Below are 18,239 nucleotides of genomic sequence, written 5' to 3' on the forward strand. Positions count from 1 at the left end.
TTTGTGGAATAAGCCCACAGTTTGTCTGGAGCTAGGGAGCTGTCCAATAGCTCTTTGTTTTATACCTGCCTTTGACCTCAACCAATCCTAACCCTTGTCTGCGGGGGGGGGGGGATCACATTCTTGATTTATTTCTAATTTCACAGAACTATTTGGAACTCTAAATGCAATCCAAAGCTGAATTTTTCCAGTTCCTTCTCCAAGTCTAAACTTTTTTTCACGAGCACAATATGAAGTAAAAGAGTGACCCAGACCCACTCAATTATTGAAATAGAATGCAAGTAGCACCCTCTGCTACTGACTGCTGCATCAAACAGCTTTCAAGCATGAAATACAATTTCAATTCATCATCCTGGCTTGAAAACAATGCTCAATATATTGTACTTATTTAAAAATGACCTTATATTATGAACACAGCTTTTTTTATTGCTTAAAAATAGCAACATCTTAAAAAGTAAATGGCAGAAGGAAATATTTCCCCAGATTAGTGAAACTGTCTATTTAAAGAAGGCAGCAGCAAACTGTGGATTCTATTTTCTGTGAAAAATCTGTCACAATATCCACTTCATTAAAGCTATACTGTAATTAAACAAATCTAAAGTTTTACTCTCACGCACACAGAAATATAAGCTTTATTTCCCACAAAAGGTAATTCTGTCATATTTTGAGTTGTCCTTAACATAGTTTTCTTTAATGAACCATGCAACTGGAAACTATTCAGGTAACTATCATCTAAGTTAGGATTATTAATTACAAGTGTACCACATTAGGGAACAATCTCATACTGCAAAATCTGGGCTTTTTAGCACTAAGAGCTTAGTATCCTACACCACAGTTTATATCACAGGATTAATATCAACCTTACTGGCAGCTTCCTTGGCAACTTCGCTATTCCCTAGTTCACACACATATACACAAACCTACACTACAAACAAGCAAGCATCCTCCTTGCGATTGCTAGATACTAGTTATCTTACTGTTAGAACCCCCATCTCCCCTCCCAGACCACGTTCCGGGACAGATGTAAGGTGGTACCTCTGGACTTCTCCTACCCTGACCGCTGTGGTGCTCAAGGAAGCTCAGCACAGCCTTGAGTTCTTTGGGATGAGCCCTCTTCCCATAGAGGAGGCCTCCCTAGTCTGAGGAGCAACAAATAGTTGATGCATCCAATGAAATGACCTTATTTTTCATAGCAGATTTAGTAATCCACGAGTGGAGTCAGAGCAGGAAGCCCTATTTGAGAAATGAACATTTCCCACATGTTATGCCTGCAATCCGATAGAAAAGCATAGGCAGTTACTCCCATATGGACAAAGAGAAGAGCAGTTTTCCTCCTCATAATATATTAGAATTCTGGAGAACTGAACTAATTAAGATGGCAGGATATCTTCATGGAACACAGAACATACCGAATTCTGACAATGACTGCCACTCTAAATTGCTTTATAATGAAGGATGAGACCAGTAACGGCTGTTACAAGGGCTACCGAGCTCAGACTCCAGTGGCTAGTCAGCAGTCATGTAAAAAAGGGACTTTTTTCTCAGGGGTCTTCATTTCACCCCACTTTAGGGCTCTTAGATCTCTTGTGTTCCAGCAAACAGGTGGGCAGGACTCCTCTGGATCCAACTTCCTTTGACCAAATCATGAATCCAAAGGGAGCCCAAACAAGGAAGTTTAAAGTGCTACAATGTGCTTGGTCTAATAATTCAGCAAGTCTCCAATGGGAAGCGGGTGTTCCATAATTGAGAGATAAAAGAACAGTTGGTTCTCCCAGACCCAACAAACTTCCCTAACTTACTGCATTATACCAAAGGAAAGGCTATCCAGCAGGAGTGGATTTACACATACGACTGCTGGGACTGCAAGTTCCCCACAGTCCTTGGCTTCTCAAATGGAAGAATGAGCCAGCCTCTTCCTAAACAAAAAAGGATGTCCCTCCATATCAGGGACTGCCTAACTAGCAGATTGGTCCTAGATGCTACTATCACCCCGCAAATACATATATGAAATACACCACGATGGTTCATAGATGAACACGCAAACTACCAATATTTAAAAGTGCTGCACAGCCCAACCCAAAGCCATCAAGTTATGTACAGTGCTTGCACGCTTGACTCAGTGCAGAGGGGAGAAAGAGCAAAATAGACCCAGAGCACCCATCAAAGTCATACAGAGCCAGAACCTTGGGGGGGGAAAAGGCAAGAGATGACAGCATAGCCTGCACTGCTTCCTTTTCAGTGAACAACATTACAGTATATATTCCAAGTGGATAGCTTGGGCAACTGGCACCTAGCAGAGCTGTGTGTCCCAGCATGCCTTGCTGTGCCAGTTTGTTTACTGCTTGCATGGCCAAAAGTCAGCTTCTTTGGGCTGTATGTGTGTGTGTGTTTTTACAAGCCTATATTCTGCTGAGCAGCAAAACAGAAATACTGCCCTCTTGTGGTCACAAAAGTCTCCTATCATGCAGAACATCGCCAGAAGGTGAATTTTATTTAAGCCCTGCGCAGGGGTGAATTTGTTAGCGTTCTGAAAACAGAAACAGGAAAAGCGCCGTCACTGAAACCCTCTTTGAAGTCATCTCAAGGCCTGGTTATGTCATCAGGCCTGGGGGTCATTGGGAACCAGAGACACGCTGAGATGGCTCCACCGTGATTGATATTCTGCTCTCTCAGTGGGGTTTGTATATTTTAAAATGTTTGAGGTTTTTATTTTAATAATTACTTTTTATCTTTTTATAATGATTGCTTTTTATCTATTTGCTGCTTTATTTAATTGTTGTATGCCACCAAAGTCACTTTGTAACTTTGTATGTTACAAACTACAAACTAACAGATACATACATACATACATACATAAATCTCCAATCCAACTCCCACTTGTAGGCTCTAATGACAATGAAATGTAACAAAGATACAGTATTTCCTGTAAACATCAGCCACAGACCCCTGGGCTGTCACAGTACAGTAACTCTCAAAGAGTCACACAGTCCAGTCCGGTCCGGTCCAGCCCACATGTCAATGCTGATTTTAAGGAATCTTGCTCCTTAAAACCCTCGGACACAACACTATCTAATATGGTAGCTGAAACAGCTAGGGGGTGACTGAAGGTGATGCTCCCTTGCCTCCTAAATACAGGAAAAAGTGGAACAAAACAGACCCTTCAGCAATTAATAATCAATGGATTAAAATACATCTTGACAATCTAAACAGGGGCACCTAATTCAGCAACCAATTAAAAAAATGACTGCAAATACTTACAAAAATTACCAGTGGCAAAGAGGGGAAAAAGAGCAGGCGCTCCCTGTCGGGAATATGACATACCGTAATAGGGAATGCCTCTCTTAAGAGGATGCCTAGCAACACCCACAGGAACACGTCACCTAAGAAGAGGTCTTCTAAGATTTTGGCCCCATATGCAAGTCTACAAAGTCCCATGACAAGTCTATGCATATTTATTCAGAAGCATTTCCAAACACAGTCACCAAGCTTTTAATTATGAATACATAATTTCATTTGTATGTCCAGCATAGCATTTTTTTCCATATCATTATGTCTTTTTAAATCCACTTTCAGATCAGTCTCAGTCTTGCCTGGTAAAACTTGTTCTTCTTCCATAACATCTTTTAAACACAGTCCATCTATAGAGGCAGACACTCTTAAAATTAACTTCTGGGTCCATTGTTCAAAAATATCCTTCAATATGTCCAATGTTGAAATACTTTGCTTCATTCCATATTAGTAAGTCAAGTTTAAGTGTTCTTCTCCTTTAATTTTTTTTTTTATTTATCAAATTTGTCACTGCCCACCTCATCGAAACGACTCTGGGAGGTTTACAGCAGAGATAAAATTCATTAAAATACAATATAAAACAGTCCTAATAATAAATGACTTCCAATATTTAGTTCCTTCTGGTTCCCTCTAGCGTCCAACCTTCAAAGTCTCACCCTGTCATTTTTTTTTTTTTTAAAGAGAATTCAAAACAAAAGCATTTTCCCATGGGAAGGATTCTTACAATTAATTCCAAAATCTTATTTCAAATCCATCTGGACCCATAGTCTGTTTGCAACTTTCCAGAATCAAAATTCTAATCACCCTTTTGCTGTTTATTCCAAAAGAATTTTTTAAAGTCCTTAAACTTGTATTTAAAATTTATTTTGCTAAGGATTGAAGGAAACTCATGCAGTGCTGTAAAAGTCGTTGATCCAAAGGTTCCTAATAGCTGAAAAGCAATTAACAAGCAATTTCCAAAAGCAATTAGAAAAGGAAGTATGAGAATCCAGTGTCCTTTTGAAGGCACTGACCGCGGTTTGAGCAAAAAGGTGGCTATTCCCTCATCTCCCAGAGCTCTAAACCCACCAGAGACCGCTGCCTTGCAGTCTCCTCACGAGGAGCAACTTATGAGGCACTTGTGGGTGATCTCAAGTCCTCTTCTTGTCCTGAGAGGAGTTACAAAGAGCCAGTCTACTTCCCGGCTCTTCATCCTGCTGCGGTTGTCACCTCTGGTTTTAGCGGAGCCATCTTTAGTTTGCCATTTCTTCCCCAGAAGTCAAAAGATCCAGTTTATTCACTCATTTCCTCTTTGACAATTCAAGTTCTCCTTGGTAAATGCTTCTCACATTCCATGTTCCAATGTAACGTTTCTTGCATAACAAAGGTCACTGGAGCTATCGAGCCCTCCCGTCACATCCAGCGGTATCCTTTGGAAGGATAAGATGTAATGTTCTTGTTCTTGTGGAGTTTACCCAGGTATTCTGTTCAGCAGCTGAGATGTTCACTCTCTCCTTTGTTTTTGAATCTCTTCTGCAGATCTCCCTTGGCCTTTCAGGAAAATTAAATCTTCAAACTAATGAAAAGATACAGCCATTTTCTTTGGCTGTAGTATTTCTGGTGACCACAGGATGGCACTCCAACTTTATTCCCCTTTCAATAAGGGAGGCAAGGGACCCTCCTGTAGAGGTCTTGAAAAGAGGATCCCTGACAATCGCAGCAAGCGAAGGAAGCCCATTCGCGCCAGCTGCCTGTGTATCAGGAACTGACCACACGCTTCCAGGAAGCCACTGTCAGGGCCCTTAAGAGTTCTCTTCTGTTTGCCTCTCACAATCTATTATTCAAACGCACCTGGCTTCTGAATGTGAGCCTTCAGACAGGCAGTTGCTAGACAGGCAGATCTGTGGAGGGAGGAGCAGGCCGCTGAGATGAATAACCAAGAATGCCCGTTTTTTCGGGAAGCAGGTTTCGACCTTAATACAGCTTTTGTTGTGTAAAGAACAAGAGACATGGGGGAAGACTTGCTCAAAGACTAGGGCATTACCCTGCCACAAGTAGCAAGCTGGAAGGTTACTGCCCTTGTAAAGTCCATTAAGTTGCCCATTAGAATTCAGCTACATTAAGAAAAAACACTGATGGTATGCCACACAACAAGCAAGAAATCAGAATTTATCATTTACCACATCCCACACTTCAAAAAAGCAAGAATGGCAGAGACTGGCTTTTCAACCGAGGTGGCAAAGAGGTGGAAGGGCCAAAATGATGCCCACCGTTCCAAAAATCTTGGCCAGAACTTTGGACAGAGCGGCAGCAAGACTGCAGCAGCAAAGCCACTTTACGGAAGCCCAGAGAAGTACATTCCCAGCTGCTTTCCCAGGCATTGCTTCACTATTAGTGGTTGACCTAAAATTGCAACACCATCTCCCAAACCACAGCGAGCCACCATAAAACATTCCCAGGCGCCACTTCTCTGTCTGGCTATGAGAGCACGTCTGTCCCAAAGGCAAGGAGCCCCGCGCTCACTTTCCTCACCAGTGCATAACCGTAACCCTATAGACGCAGCCACTGGCAGCCGGAGCAACGATTCTCCTGGGTCTTTATCCTCAGGAGTCAGCTTTGAAGAAAGAGACAAGGATGAAGCAGGGCAGGACCTGAGAAGGCTTTGGGCACCACCCTTGGTATGGTGCTCCCACAGGGAGGACTGACCCTTAGGGAAACATCTCCCTCCCCTTTTTCTTTTTTTATCATTTGTACTTAAGACCATAAAAGTAAAATAAAAAAGTAAAAAGCATTAAAGAAAATAAAGATAATAAAGAAAAATAGTAACAAGTGAAAAAAGAAAATAGAATAGAAAAGAAAAGAAAACATGTGAAGAAGCAGCTTCCAATCTTCTCAACAGTGGCTGTAGACACACTTAGATCCGAACATATAAAAGGAAACATCTCCCTCCCTGCACAGGATCGGGGCGCAGCTTCACGAAAGTCAAGGGAAGAGCACACGGGACTTTTCCTAACAGGAGACGGGAAGGAAGAATGACAGTGCAGAAGTTTGCAAAGAGAGCGACAGCACTGGGAGAATTTTACCTTTAGTATTTTATGGATTAAAATTGTGACGGGCAGAGTTGGGATCATTATACCGTGACTGAGCCGGTGTTTGACCTTGTGCTGGGGGTGGCTGAGCCATCCTTGTTTCCTGTCACCATAAGAAGCATCACACAATGAGATGAATAAAATCCAGTTTTTTAAGGTGGGGGGGTTGGCCATACTGTTTTTTCCAGCCAAGGAAAGCCAAAGAATGCTGTGACAGAGCACATTCTGTAAACCTTGGAAGAGAAGAAATAGACTTAAAGCCTTCCACTCTCATTGCTCAACCACAGGGAAATCACTGGCATTAAACTGATCAGTTGCCTACTTCCCCTCCCTATTTTTAGCTCCTCAAGATGGATGGTGACAGCTTCTGCAGGCTGATGGAAGTTCAGTAAATACTATTTTTTCTGATAAAATAGGAAATGTTAATTTGATAGCACTCGGTGGGTGGAGAAGCAATCATCAACTAAAACATTCTTCAGCAGGCTCCGTTTCAACTACAGGTCTAACTAAAATGGAAAGCATACACTGGGATGAATACTCCAAGAAAAGCTGTTCTGCGTATCGTTTATCCCGTTTGAGGCAGCAGGAACTGCACACAGAAAACTCCTATTCAGACTTGAGCTAGAGAAACTCACCATTGGACCTTCAATAGCTGCTGCTGCTGCTGCTGCTGCTGCTGCTGCTGCTGCTGCTGACACCTTTCTTCTTCACAAGCATGACAAGTTGTTACTTGCAAGTCAAAGTTAGGACCCACAAACACTTAACAGGAATGAGCTCCTGATATCTGACCCAAGTCTGGAAAGCCAGTGAACAGGAGCAGGGAGGGTTCATCGTGAGCCGGGGTACAACCAGCCACCATCTTACTGAAATGGGGATGAACAGGCTGAGCGCTGACCTGCGTGCCTTTATCTTCAATGTGTCAAAGCTCTACTTTTAACACCCCCACCCATAGATCACTCACAAGGATTGACTCTCCGTACATTTAGTAAAGCAGGCTTCTGTCACAATAGATCACACAATAGATCATTGTCCTAGAACAGACTATCATGGCAACCTCTCTAGAAGTAACGACCTATTTCAATCTATGGGATAAATAGCAACTTCTGAACATGGAATCCTTTTTTTAAACAATAATTTTATTAAACATTACAATTAAAAAGATAAAAGCTAATACAAACTAAAAAAAGAAAATCGAAATCGAAAGTACAGAAAAGAAAAAAAGTAGAAAAGAAAGAAAAAATATCATTGTACATAGAATCCTAACAGAAATAAGAGAGGAGAGAAAACAGGCTGTAGAATGCTGAAATGACTTTTACCTCCAGCCCTTCCTTTAGGGTTCAAATCAACTTTCCCCTCTAAACTGTCCCCTTGCAACCACCCTGTGAATTAAGTTAGGCCGAAGATAACATTTGGCCTACTCACCCAGGAAGTTTATTCTCACCCCTGCCCATCTGAATGCAACCATCTAACCACTACATCACATAGTTCAAGGTTGCCTTCAGGGGGTCATGGAACCGTTCAAACGTTATGCAGAACAATGGCAGTATACAAGTGACTAACACCATCTTTGTCACTTCATACAAAGAGCCCACGAGAGAATCCTCAGGAGATAGGCTAGGCCTCCCCCATTTTCCAAAATCTCGGAGCTGCTACATACTGGTTCTGCTTGGAGCTCTAGAGCCAAAGTGCCTTCTCCAGACTGCAGAGTAGAGCTGCTAACAAAGAAGGACTTTTGATGGACAGGGCCCGTACAACACAAGAGTTTTCAAAAATGTCAATATCTATAGCTCTCTGGATAAAGGAAGTTTCCAGGTTAAGTTTTATTTTCTTCCTGCTCCCCAATTTCTTTTGCAGCCTGGCATTGACAAAATAGTCACACCCAAATGGACAACTCAGCTGAATCACAGAAGTCAGAAGTGCCAAGGGATAAATGCCTCCCCCGCCATGAGAGTGGTATAAAAGAGTATCAAAATCCTGGGCACGGGTCACAGGGAAATTTTTGGCTGTTGCCATGCAAACCAAGAACAGTTGAGCGGCTTTGTGTCTTCATTTTAAACTATTCAGTCAACAGACTCTCTATTAACTCCTTTTTGCTGTAACCTTATGAACACAGAGATGAGATGTCAACAGGGCCTTTGTCTCTGATGAACTGATACACTGATTAGGAGAGAGTCACGCTCCCTAATGAGTCCCTTCCAGAGATCATACTGAGCAGAGGCTTCAGGGTTCTCGAAAGTTCTTCTTTCTGATTCCTTATCCGCACCGGAGAAACCCCAGCCACTTGCACCCATAAACAGTGGAGGGAAAAAGATAAAGAGGGCTGAAATTGTTCCAGCACCGTATTTAAAAGAGACCGATCATTTGAAGAACGGCCTCTCAAGTCTCCTTTGCTTCTACGCACTCAGCGTACAAATCAACAGATGGCTACAAAGGGACATTTGGAAGAAAATTATTCTTGCACGCTCTTCACTTCTTTAAAAAGAAAGAAATCTCAGGGACAGCATAAGGCAGACTTAGCTGAAAGGGAATGCTGGAGACTCGGGGAGTATTTATTTTATATACTAATACACTGGGATAGCCTGAGTAGAGGAAAGCAGCAAGTGCTGCTAACAAGGAAACAAAACTGTCATTACACATCAGAACCCCAGAGAAACCCTAGCCTGCGTCCTCACTTTCTCCATCTGATTAAGATACTTACTCTGCTGACTTCACAAAAGTCCTGTTTCTTTTCACAGAGACACATACAGTTAACCTTGCCTCCCGACTTAGTTTGGGGGTGGTGAGAAACAGTGCCACCATTCCTGGACGCCATTCTTGTTCAAAGGCAAATTACCAAGTTATTAAGCAACCCACTGAGGCAACACTGCGCCACCTTTCTGAACCGTGAAATCATACATGAGGAGAAGGCAATATAATCTGAAGGATTTGCTTCTCAAACCTCTCCACTTTGAGGACCATTAAGTTCCAGTAAACTCAGAGCTTGACTGGGAATATATTCTAGGTATCGCTAAGGGAAGATTTCGCCTTTGGTCAGGCTGCGCATTCTCAGACACGAGCAAAATTAAAGCGCTCTGGCTCTTGTTAAAAAGAAACATCACATGATCTCTGCACAGGAAACTCTGAAGTCAAATGTATGATCACACTGGAGGGAATCTTCTCTCATTCTAAAATAAGCCCCGCTGGATGTCCCAGCCCTTGCCCTTTTCTCCAACCCTCCTCCAGAAGCAGAGATGGCTACTTGGGGGATAAGAATCACGGAAAGGTCTCCTCGAGACAAACTCAGCGGGGAAGACTTAAAGTTACTTACTTGCTTTTGTTGTCTGCTGTGATTCTGAATCACCAAAGCTCTGGAAAAGCCACAGCAGCGCGTTCAGGCTAAAAGAGGGGGAAAGACAAAACATGTAGACCCAATTTAATCGGAGCACTCATGAAAGGGCTGGATCCTACGGAAGCTGTTCACACCTGCAAACGCTCTCCTTTTCTTCTTAAACTAAGCTACTCGAGGCAGCTGCGGTACTTGCTTCACCTACTGGAGCTTCCCAGCAGGTCCGGTCCTGACCTCCCAAGGAAGGAAAGACCAAAGAGATTTTCATTTTGAAACGCGTGCGTTACTCCAAGTGTTACTTGGAGCGCGCTGACCCCCGGGGGCCTCTGCGCTGCTCTGTCCAGCAGCCCCTCCGGTTCCCGCACGCTCTCAAGCGTCCTCCGCAGCCGGACGCCTCGTCTACAGCGCGGCACGTCCGCTTACAACTCCGCGGCCTTCTCTTCCTTTGCGGCGCTCCCCTGAGCCACGAAGGGCCGCGATGCCCCACCTTCACCTCGCGCGGCTCGGGGCGGCACGCGCAACGCGAGCGGCCGACTCCCGCGCCGGAGGGAGGCCTGCTGTCCGCCGTCTCCGGGCCTCCCGCCCAGCCGCCCGCTTCGCCGAGCGCGGCTCTCGCCCGCCGACGCCGGACAGCCCCGCGGGCGAAGGCGCTTCACCGCGACCGCTCCTCCGAGCGAACGGGGCGCGCGAGAGAGCCGCCGTTCCGCCCGGGCAGGCCTCCGCCCCCGGACCGCCGAGGGGCCCCCCGCGCGACGCCTGGCTCCGGGCAGAGGAGCGCGGCTTCCGAGGCGAACGCGGCCGCCCCGCAGAGGCGGGTCCAGGGCGGCGGAGTCCCCGGGCCGCCGCTCCGCGCCTCGGAGGCCGCTCGCCTCTCCCCTCCCGGGGCCCCGCGCCCCCTTCCCGCCGCCGCCCACACCGGCTCCCCTCGCCCGGCCGCCGGCATTCACGGGGCCGGGGCCGGGGCCGCGGCCGCCGCTCCGCGCGGCGCTCCCCTCAAGGCGAGCGGCGCGGCCGGCCGCCCTCGACCGCGGGCTCCCCGCGCGGTCCTGAGGCGGCGGCGGCGGCGCCCGGCGCGCGCGGGCGGGGCGGGAAGGCGCATGCGCATGCGCAGCGAGAGCCCGCGAGGCGGGAGCAGCCGCACGTGCCGGGGAGCCCGGCCGGGGCGCCCGCCCCCGAGGTGACCAGCGGGAATCGGGGGCGGGAGGGCGCGGCGGGACCCTCGGCGGAGAAGGGGGGCCCGGAGAAGAGGCGCCAGAGGCTGCCGGGGCCTGGGGACGCGGGCGGGGAGGATCGGAGCCGGCGCGCGCCTCGAGGCCATCGAGCCCAACCCCTTCCCGGGTGGCATCCCTCATGTCGGAGCGCGCGCCCGCCCGCCCATGCTGAAGAGCTGCTCCTTTATCGCCTGACAACTCGAGCGGCAAAGAAACGGGGACAAGAGGAAGAGAAGCCGAGCTTGCGTTGTCTCTTTATTCTAAACAGACATGACGTAGTAAAAAAAACCCCCACCACCACCGAAGTATTTAAATTGCAGAGACGGGCTTGAGCCGTAAACCAGGCACTTGGCCAGAAGACTCCTCGGAGGAGATTTAATCTTTCTGGACCCAACATTAAGAGTCCCGTGGATACGAATACAGACCCAGACGCGCTCCTGTCTCGCGCATCCTTCTATGACACAGCACAGAAACACGCGGCTGTTTTTCAGTCCCTACGAAGTATGCCACGGTTGCCACAAGATGCAGTGTGCTTCTTTCTTGTTACACATCTGCTGCTGGAGCAAATGTTAAAGGCCAAAGAATGAAGGACAAGACATACCGAGGACTGACTTGCATTCATTCTGCTGGACACTCCAAGGGTCAGAGAAAAAACCAGGAGACAGACAGACAATAGCAGTAGGAGTAATTAAAAAATAATATTGCACTTAAATTAAAAAAGAAACTCAACAGGGAGACGTTCTCACAGACACAGCCTATCAAGTATCCCACTAGAAGGCTTCAATAAATAAACCCAGAAAGGGTTATGCCTTTCAGGCAGTTGAAGAGAAGCAGGAGAATTCCACATCTGTTAGTGGGAAGGACAATTAAGAAGGGCTTTTTGTCAAGAGGAAGCATGCCAAGGTGCTATTGTTCCCCCCCAAAAAAGTCTGCATGTGACCTCCCTCCCTCTTGGTCTCATGAAGATGTGGCAGTGTTGGCAATCCTCCCATTCATGAAAGCCACACTGGTCCCAACGTAGGTCTGCGTGCAGGAAGACTTCATAGCCCTGCCACCTCCAGAACAGCATGGTGGAAGAAAAGCTCTGGATTTCACAGTAGTTAGATGGAGTGTCTGATCCTTTGCTGCTTTGGTTGCCATGACTTCATCGTACCAGAGAAAAAAAGCAAGTTCTTGGGAAGAAGAAATGGTAGGCTGATTAGCTCTTTAACCCCAAGGCCCCTTTGGGTGGGAAGACAAGGTTCGTTTGTCCAGACAATCCCTTAACCAAAAAGATAATTATTTGTAAACATACTGTTCCTCAACAATTTTCTGGAGGGAGACCTAGCACCCTCTACAGTGAAGGGCTAGGTTTCTTCAGGCTAATGAGGTCCAAGTACAGCTCTGAGCGCAGGAAGCGGGGGTAGGAGTCCTTCTCCATCAAGCCATAAATCCGTCTTTGGGCAAGGTCAAAGCAGCCCCGACTGATGTTTTGCAAGTTCTCTTTGGTGTGTTCCCGGGTACAGGAGTCCAAGTTGACCTAGAGTACAGACACTGGTCACTGTCAGGCTCCTTATTCAGGTAGCTCAAGTATGACATTTGAGGGACAGATGAACAAATACCTGGCCAAATGCTGGTAGAATTGCAGTTCATTGCTTCCTACGCTAAACTGGAGGCAATTTAATTTTTAAGGAGTGGCGTAATGTCTGCTAGAATATCTAGTCACAAAGTATGCTTCAAAAACCTGCCAAGCCTATTCTGAGCTTACAGTGCAGAGAAGGCAAAAGCAGACAAAACGGAAGAACCGATGCCTCCACCAGCATCCTTCCAGATTTCGTGGGACGTCACAAACTTGGAACCGATTAAAGAGTCTACCTCTCTTCCAAAAGGGTCCTCAGCCTTGTCATTCTGATGAGATTAGGGCAGGAGGCAGGGCAAGGGACCCCAGCTTATCAGTTTTGAAAATCTGCTTAAATTTCAGCAGAGTCTATTCCAGACTCGAGCTGAGCAGAATTTCTACAAATCGCCAGCATCCCCACCGGGCTAGTGCCAACATTCAGACTGTTCTCACCCTCCGACAAAAGCCAACCATCCCTTCTACTACTTACTTCTTTGCAGGACTGGACAGCGATGTATTCTGTGAAAATCTTCTTGGCTCTGGCTGTCATCTTGGACTGGGACTTGATGTGCTTGTACTCCTCGCATGCCAGCCAGAACTCCAAGTTCTCCTCGCTGAACTCAGTGTGCAGGAAAGCACGGAAAGCGGCCACCCCGTCTGAGCAGGGATGAGAGGATACAGTGGCTGTTGTGATTAAGGGCAGGGAAGCGCCTATGCAACAGAGGCTCTGGGGCCTCTCTGGCAGACAAGATGAATGGGAGAGGGCGCTTCTGTTCCTTCGCCGAGGAACCAAAACAGGCAAACTGTATATCAAGAAGCACGTTCTCTCTGAAGAAAATGTTAAGGGCTTTGCACCCAGAGCAGATGTTGGATTAAAGGGGGTTTGGTTTGACTGCTGGATCTTCCAATATGGTATCTCTGGGGATACGAGAGGAGGCTGTTCCAAAACTCACAGAAATTTCTTTAAATTGAGCCTCTCCAATACAGATGCACAGCCAGTTGTGCAGATACATCTGCCTTTCTGGAGAAGCTGCAGAGTTGTTTTTAGGTACGCGTGCAAAGCTTGCAGCTTAATCAAAAGCCGGGCTGCATCTCCAGTTCAGTGGGGATCAGGTGGACAGTAACGGGAAAGTGGAAGTCCTGCTGCTAGTCAGAACGTGCAATACTTGGCTACTGTCAAGTCAGACAAGAGCTTGGCAATATTATTTTTAACAAAAGTTATCTACTTAAAAAGGTTACCTACTCACCCAGACAAGTACCAAGCTCCCATGAGCCAAGGCAGGAAAGGGAGAGAGCAAGAGGGGAAAGGAAAGGAGAAGGACTCCTACCCTAAAGCTTTGGTTATTCCCATCCCTGAATGTTTAAGATCTGAATTCGGAATTAATGGATAAGAGCTTGCTCAAAAGCTTAGAAAAGGGAAAGGAAAAGAAAAAAAGCTGCCAGATCTTTGACAATGTTAATTCAAACACTTTCAGCATTCTGGCTTGTAAAACTCAACACCAGAAAAGGCTCCTTACATTTATGTTGCAGCAGCTTTTCCAGTGAATCTCCCCACTTGAGAGCTTCTTCAGGAGGCGGCCTACAAAAGGCAAGAGGTAGAGAAGAGAGAGTAGTTTAACCACATTTTAAAATAGCCCAAGGAAAGATGGAACGACTGGCAAAAAACAACTCCCCACCACAGGGGTTTAGTAAAACCTCTCCTCATCAGAACTGGAAGCAGTTCTTGAACAAAAAGAAATACTTTGAGCAAACTAGCTCAAAATTTTTTATTTTATTTAACCTGCCCATCGTACTGTTTTGTTCTGCAGTAAGCAACATTATGCAGAGCACAGTGAAGGAGTAAGAAATAGTAGGCCAAAGGGACAAGGTAAGAAAAAACACTGGAAACCAAGCCTAGTTTAGTTCACAGCAACGCCATTCGCTCTCCCTCTCTCTCCATACGCTTCCTTGCTGCCTTCATGGCTTCCGGCACACCTGCAGGCCGCTTCATGCGCAGCATCCTGAACACGCACTGATCCAGACAAGGGATCCCAGCTTGCACGAAACAGCTGAGTGCGCCTGGGGTGAAACTGGGCTTTGGTTCGGCTTCTGGCTCATTGGTCAAAATGTGCCCCAACAGGCTGGACTACCTTTCCCACTGGCAGGCAACTCTGACCCTAACCCTACCCCTAACCTCGTCTGTACCTCTTCTATCTTAGGTTTTCAATCAGTTTTCTCCTAAACAATGGAAATTTCCATTTTCAGGGATTGCTTCATCACCACCATCATCCATGTACGTAAGATTCCAGACAGAAGTCCATTAACCATTTTCTGTCACTTTATACTACAAGGCTTCCACTAAATGTACAGCAAAGTCCAGTACATAAAATTTAAAGACCATCCAGCAAGGTGTTAGTACTTTGCATTTATGTAGAATTCTTTTCCTCAGAAAATATTTGCACGTATAAAAATATAAGTGAGGTTATAAAATATAAATTACACTAGACACAGAATATGTGAAGCTTTTTTCTTTATCTACAATACCGTGTATCTAGAACGCAGTGCAAAGGTCCCATTCTATTTTATACCTTCACCATAGTTAAATGCACATCAATGTGCCCTCTTTTCCATAATGTAGGCAGCTTCGGGTTGCTGAGCCTCAGAATACTGTCCACCCAAACAGACCCACAACAACTTCCTGAAAGTTATTGTGCCGGGGCTGTCCTGATGTGGGGGGGGGGGGGCGGGCAAGCTGTTCCACAGTGAGGGGCTACAACGCAGAGCCTTTCCTCCAAGCCCCAAATCCTCTAGCCTTCCAGGCAGTGGGACCCACACCAAATCCCTCTCAGGAACTGCAGATTTCATTGGAGTCCCAAAGGCAATGGAGCTGAATGATGGGAGACCCACAAGAAGCGAAATCGAGGTATAGCATGCCGGCAGGGTGAGGAATTGGCTCGGCTCAGACCCCTCTAAAAGGGGATTCAACCTAGCGTATTTGACAGCCGGGTGGATCATTTTTTGACACACACCCCACACCAAACTGGACTGGTGCCCCACCAGCAGCAATCCAATTCCCCACCTGCCAACCACCCTCCAGATAGCCTCTGGGTCACCCCCAAGTTGCCGGACAAGACACCCCTCGCTGCCTGCACTAGGGCAGACCACCCGCACCGCCGGATGGTTTGCCGTTGGATCTGGCACTTTCAAGGAGGGCTGGACGGAGGAGGAGCACTTCTGAAAACCAGGGTGCTCACCCCCTGCTTGTAGGGCCCCCAAAGCCACCTCCTTCTCACTGCTTGTCCGGCGCTGCCACCCTGTTGCCCGGCCGGCGAGAAAGCAGTCAAGGAGAATTTAAGACTAGACAAAGCCGCTCACGCTTTCTCCGGGACAGAGAGAGGAAAGGAGCAAACCGCACGCTCGCTCCCCATCGCTTACTTCAGAGGCTTCGTCATTTTGTCGGCCTTGCTCACCGGCTGGCCCCCCAGCGCCTCATTCCGCTTCCGAAAGAGTCCCAGGCGGTTCTTCGCATCTTTGGCCCTGCAAGGCAAAGCCAGGAGGGGTGAGCGCCCGCGTCAGGAGCCCCAGCCGCGGAGGACGAGAACGCGTCGTGCGGCAGCGCCTCTGCTCGGCTCCCGCCGCCGCCGCCGCCGCCGCCCACCCTCTAATCCCAGGCGGCGCTTCCTTCGGGCAGAGCTAACGGCGCTCGGAGCGGCCGGGGCGGGGGGCCGACGTACTCCTTCGTGGTGTGCCGCCGCTGCAGGCCGCCCCCGCGACTGCCTCGGCCCGGAGCGCCCAAGACGAGCCCCGCCCGGGACTCCGCGGGCGGCGGCTCGCCCGGGTCGCGGAAGAAAGGCATGGCCCGGCCGGGGGGCGCAGCCGGCCAGCCGCCTGGACGCGCAGCCCTCCGCCCGGCCCTCGGAAGAGGGAGATGCCGCACGCGTGACTCACGCCGAAACGACTCCTATTTCTGGCCGCGCCGCCGCGGGCAGACACGAAACCGCGGCTATTTTTAGCCCGCCCGGGAAGGGAGCCGGCAGGAGGGAGGCGCGCCGCGGGGGCTGCGCCTGCCCGCTCGGGACTCAGCGCCCTCCGCCGGCGGAGCCGAGGGGCCACCCCGGCCTTCGGCGGCACAGGCGAGCCGGTCCGGAGACGCGCGGCTGGAGGCCGAGGCCGCCCGCGCCCGAAAGCCGGGGCGCTGCGGAGGCGCCCCCAGCCGAGCCCCGCCCCCGGAGCCCGGGGAACCGCGGCGCGGCTTGGAGACGAAGCGCGCGCCCGGGCCCCGGGCCCGCAGCCTCCGCCGCTGCCTGGCCGCCGCGCCCCCTTCTCCGCGCGAAGACACGCCGAGCAGCAGCCCCGCAAAGCCGCAGAAGCCCCCCGCCCCGGCGGCGCACTCGGATTCCAGCGCGGGCCGACACCCGCGCCCAAGAACGGGAGCCAAGCGCGGCGGCCCTCGCTGGGGCAGATGGGGCAGCCACGGAGGGGAGGGGGCGGCCCAGGCGGCAGCTGCTCCTTCTGCAAGGCCCGGCATGGCCCACCCCTCCCGCGGTCGGGCTGGCCTTCTCCATCCAACTGCCACCCCGCCCCCCATCAAGGGGTGTCCAGAGCAGCGGGAGGTCTCCCACCAGCTGGCAGGAAAGGGAAAGGCCGGATCGGCCTGGGCCTCAAAACCCGAAGGAGAAAAAGGCACTTCCAGCACCACACGCCCATGGGGAGGGGGAGGCGGCGTCCTCCTGCTAAACCCCCCCCCACTCAAGACAGATGCTCCTGCAGTGAAAGAAGGTACCCTGCGTGCCAGCAGCACACAAGCATGAATAGCCTGGCCTGATGCGCTGCGGCCATTTTGGACCCTGTCCCATCTGCGTTTCTGGAGAGAAGGGTTATGAGCAGGAAAGAAACAGCTTGGGGCAAACCTGCTCCCTTCCTCTGTGGGCGTACGGGTGTCATAGTCCCCGACTCTGGTCGTGTGAGCTGTGGCCTCCACAAAATGTATTTCAAACCATCTGGGAGCATCACCACGGATGCCACCCATCAGCAAAGCTTGTGCCGGAACAAGTTGGAAACTGCTTTAACATCAGCTCAGATAAGCACCGAATTCTGCACCCCCACTTACAGGCAGGTGATGAGATGCTGTGCCAGGAGGGTTGTTAGCACAGCATCTCGGAGGTATGATCAGGAGGATGGGGGTGAACCTAGACTGACTAGGGGGCAGGGAGGGTACTGGAAGGCAGGGTGGGCTCGTGTCAGGTAAGAGGTGGATTTCTGAACCTCTGCAGACCGCTTTCCCTTCAGGGGTGGATCAGCGCTCTCTCCAAAGGCAGCCAGGCCCACAGCACGCGCGGTATTGGCAGGGAGTCTGGACAAAAGAAACTGACTCCTCGTGAATAACCTCACATTCCGAGTCCACGAAACTGGGGGTCAAAGAGATGTCTTGGAAGGAATCGACCTCCACCCACTCAGGCCATTTAGGAAAAGGGCCCTTCAGTGCTTCATCAAAGCACAATCACACTTACATTGTTTTGTTCATCTTGTGGGCTGCTCCTAAGTCACAAGCACCTTCAGGATCCAGCATCTGCTGCTGCTGCTGCTGCTGCTGCTGCTGCTGTCACCACCATCACCACGGGGGGGGGGAGGACGGGGGGGCAGAATCCAGGTAAATTCAAGTGAGAGAGACATGAAGAAACATGAATGGAGTTACTGTTTTCAATCATTTGTTACTGTCCTCTTTGGCTTATTCTTCCTTCATTGTCCACTGCCAAGAATCTGAATGGGTT

General features: G+C 49.1%; 1 protein-coding gene across 8 annotated transcripts in view; it reads right to left on the minus strand.

The window, feature by feature from the left end:
- Positions 1–11,129: 11,129 nt before the first annotated feature.
- Positions 11,130–18,239, minus strand: part of RGS3 (regulator of G protein signaling 3) — a 46,190-nt gene continuing 39,080 nt past the window's right edge. For 4 of the 8 annotated variants that reach the window (XM_088146757.1, XM_088146759.1, XM_088146756.1 and 1 more), the window contains 5 exons: positions 17,979–18,070; positions 15,904–16,005; positions 14,007–14,068; positions 12,980–13,146; positions 11,130–12,411 (listed from right to left, as the gene is read on the minus strand). In XM_088146757.1, the coding sequence (XP_088002883.1) occupies positions 12,226–12,411; positions 12,980–13,146; positions 14,007–14,068; positions 15,904–16,005; positions 17,979–18,070 (609 nt within the window). In that variant the 3' untranslated portion in view covers positions 11,130–12,225. The remainder of the gene's footprint in view (positions 12,412–12,979; positions 13,147–14,006; positions 14,069–15,903; positions 16,006–17,978; positions 18,071–18,239) is intronic. The other 4 variants (XM_088146760.1, XM_088146761.1, XM_025167104.2 and 1 more) reach the window with 4 other exon arrangements.

Source organism: Python bivittatus, unplaced genomic scaffold (genome assembly GCF_059951505.1).
Source record: "Python bivittatus isolate LINGU-HERP-01145 unplaced genomic scaffold, Pbiv_v1 ctg000160_np1212, whole genome shotgun sequence".
Classification (NCBI taxonomy): domain Eukaryota; kingdom Metazoa; phylum Chordata; class Lepidosauria; order Squamata; family Pythonidae; genus Python; species Python bivittatus.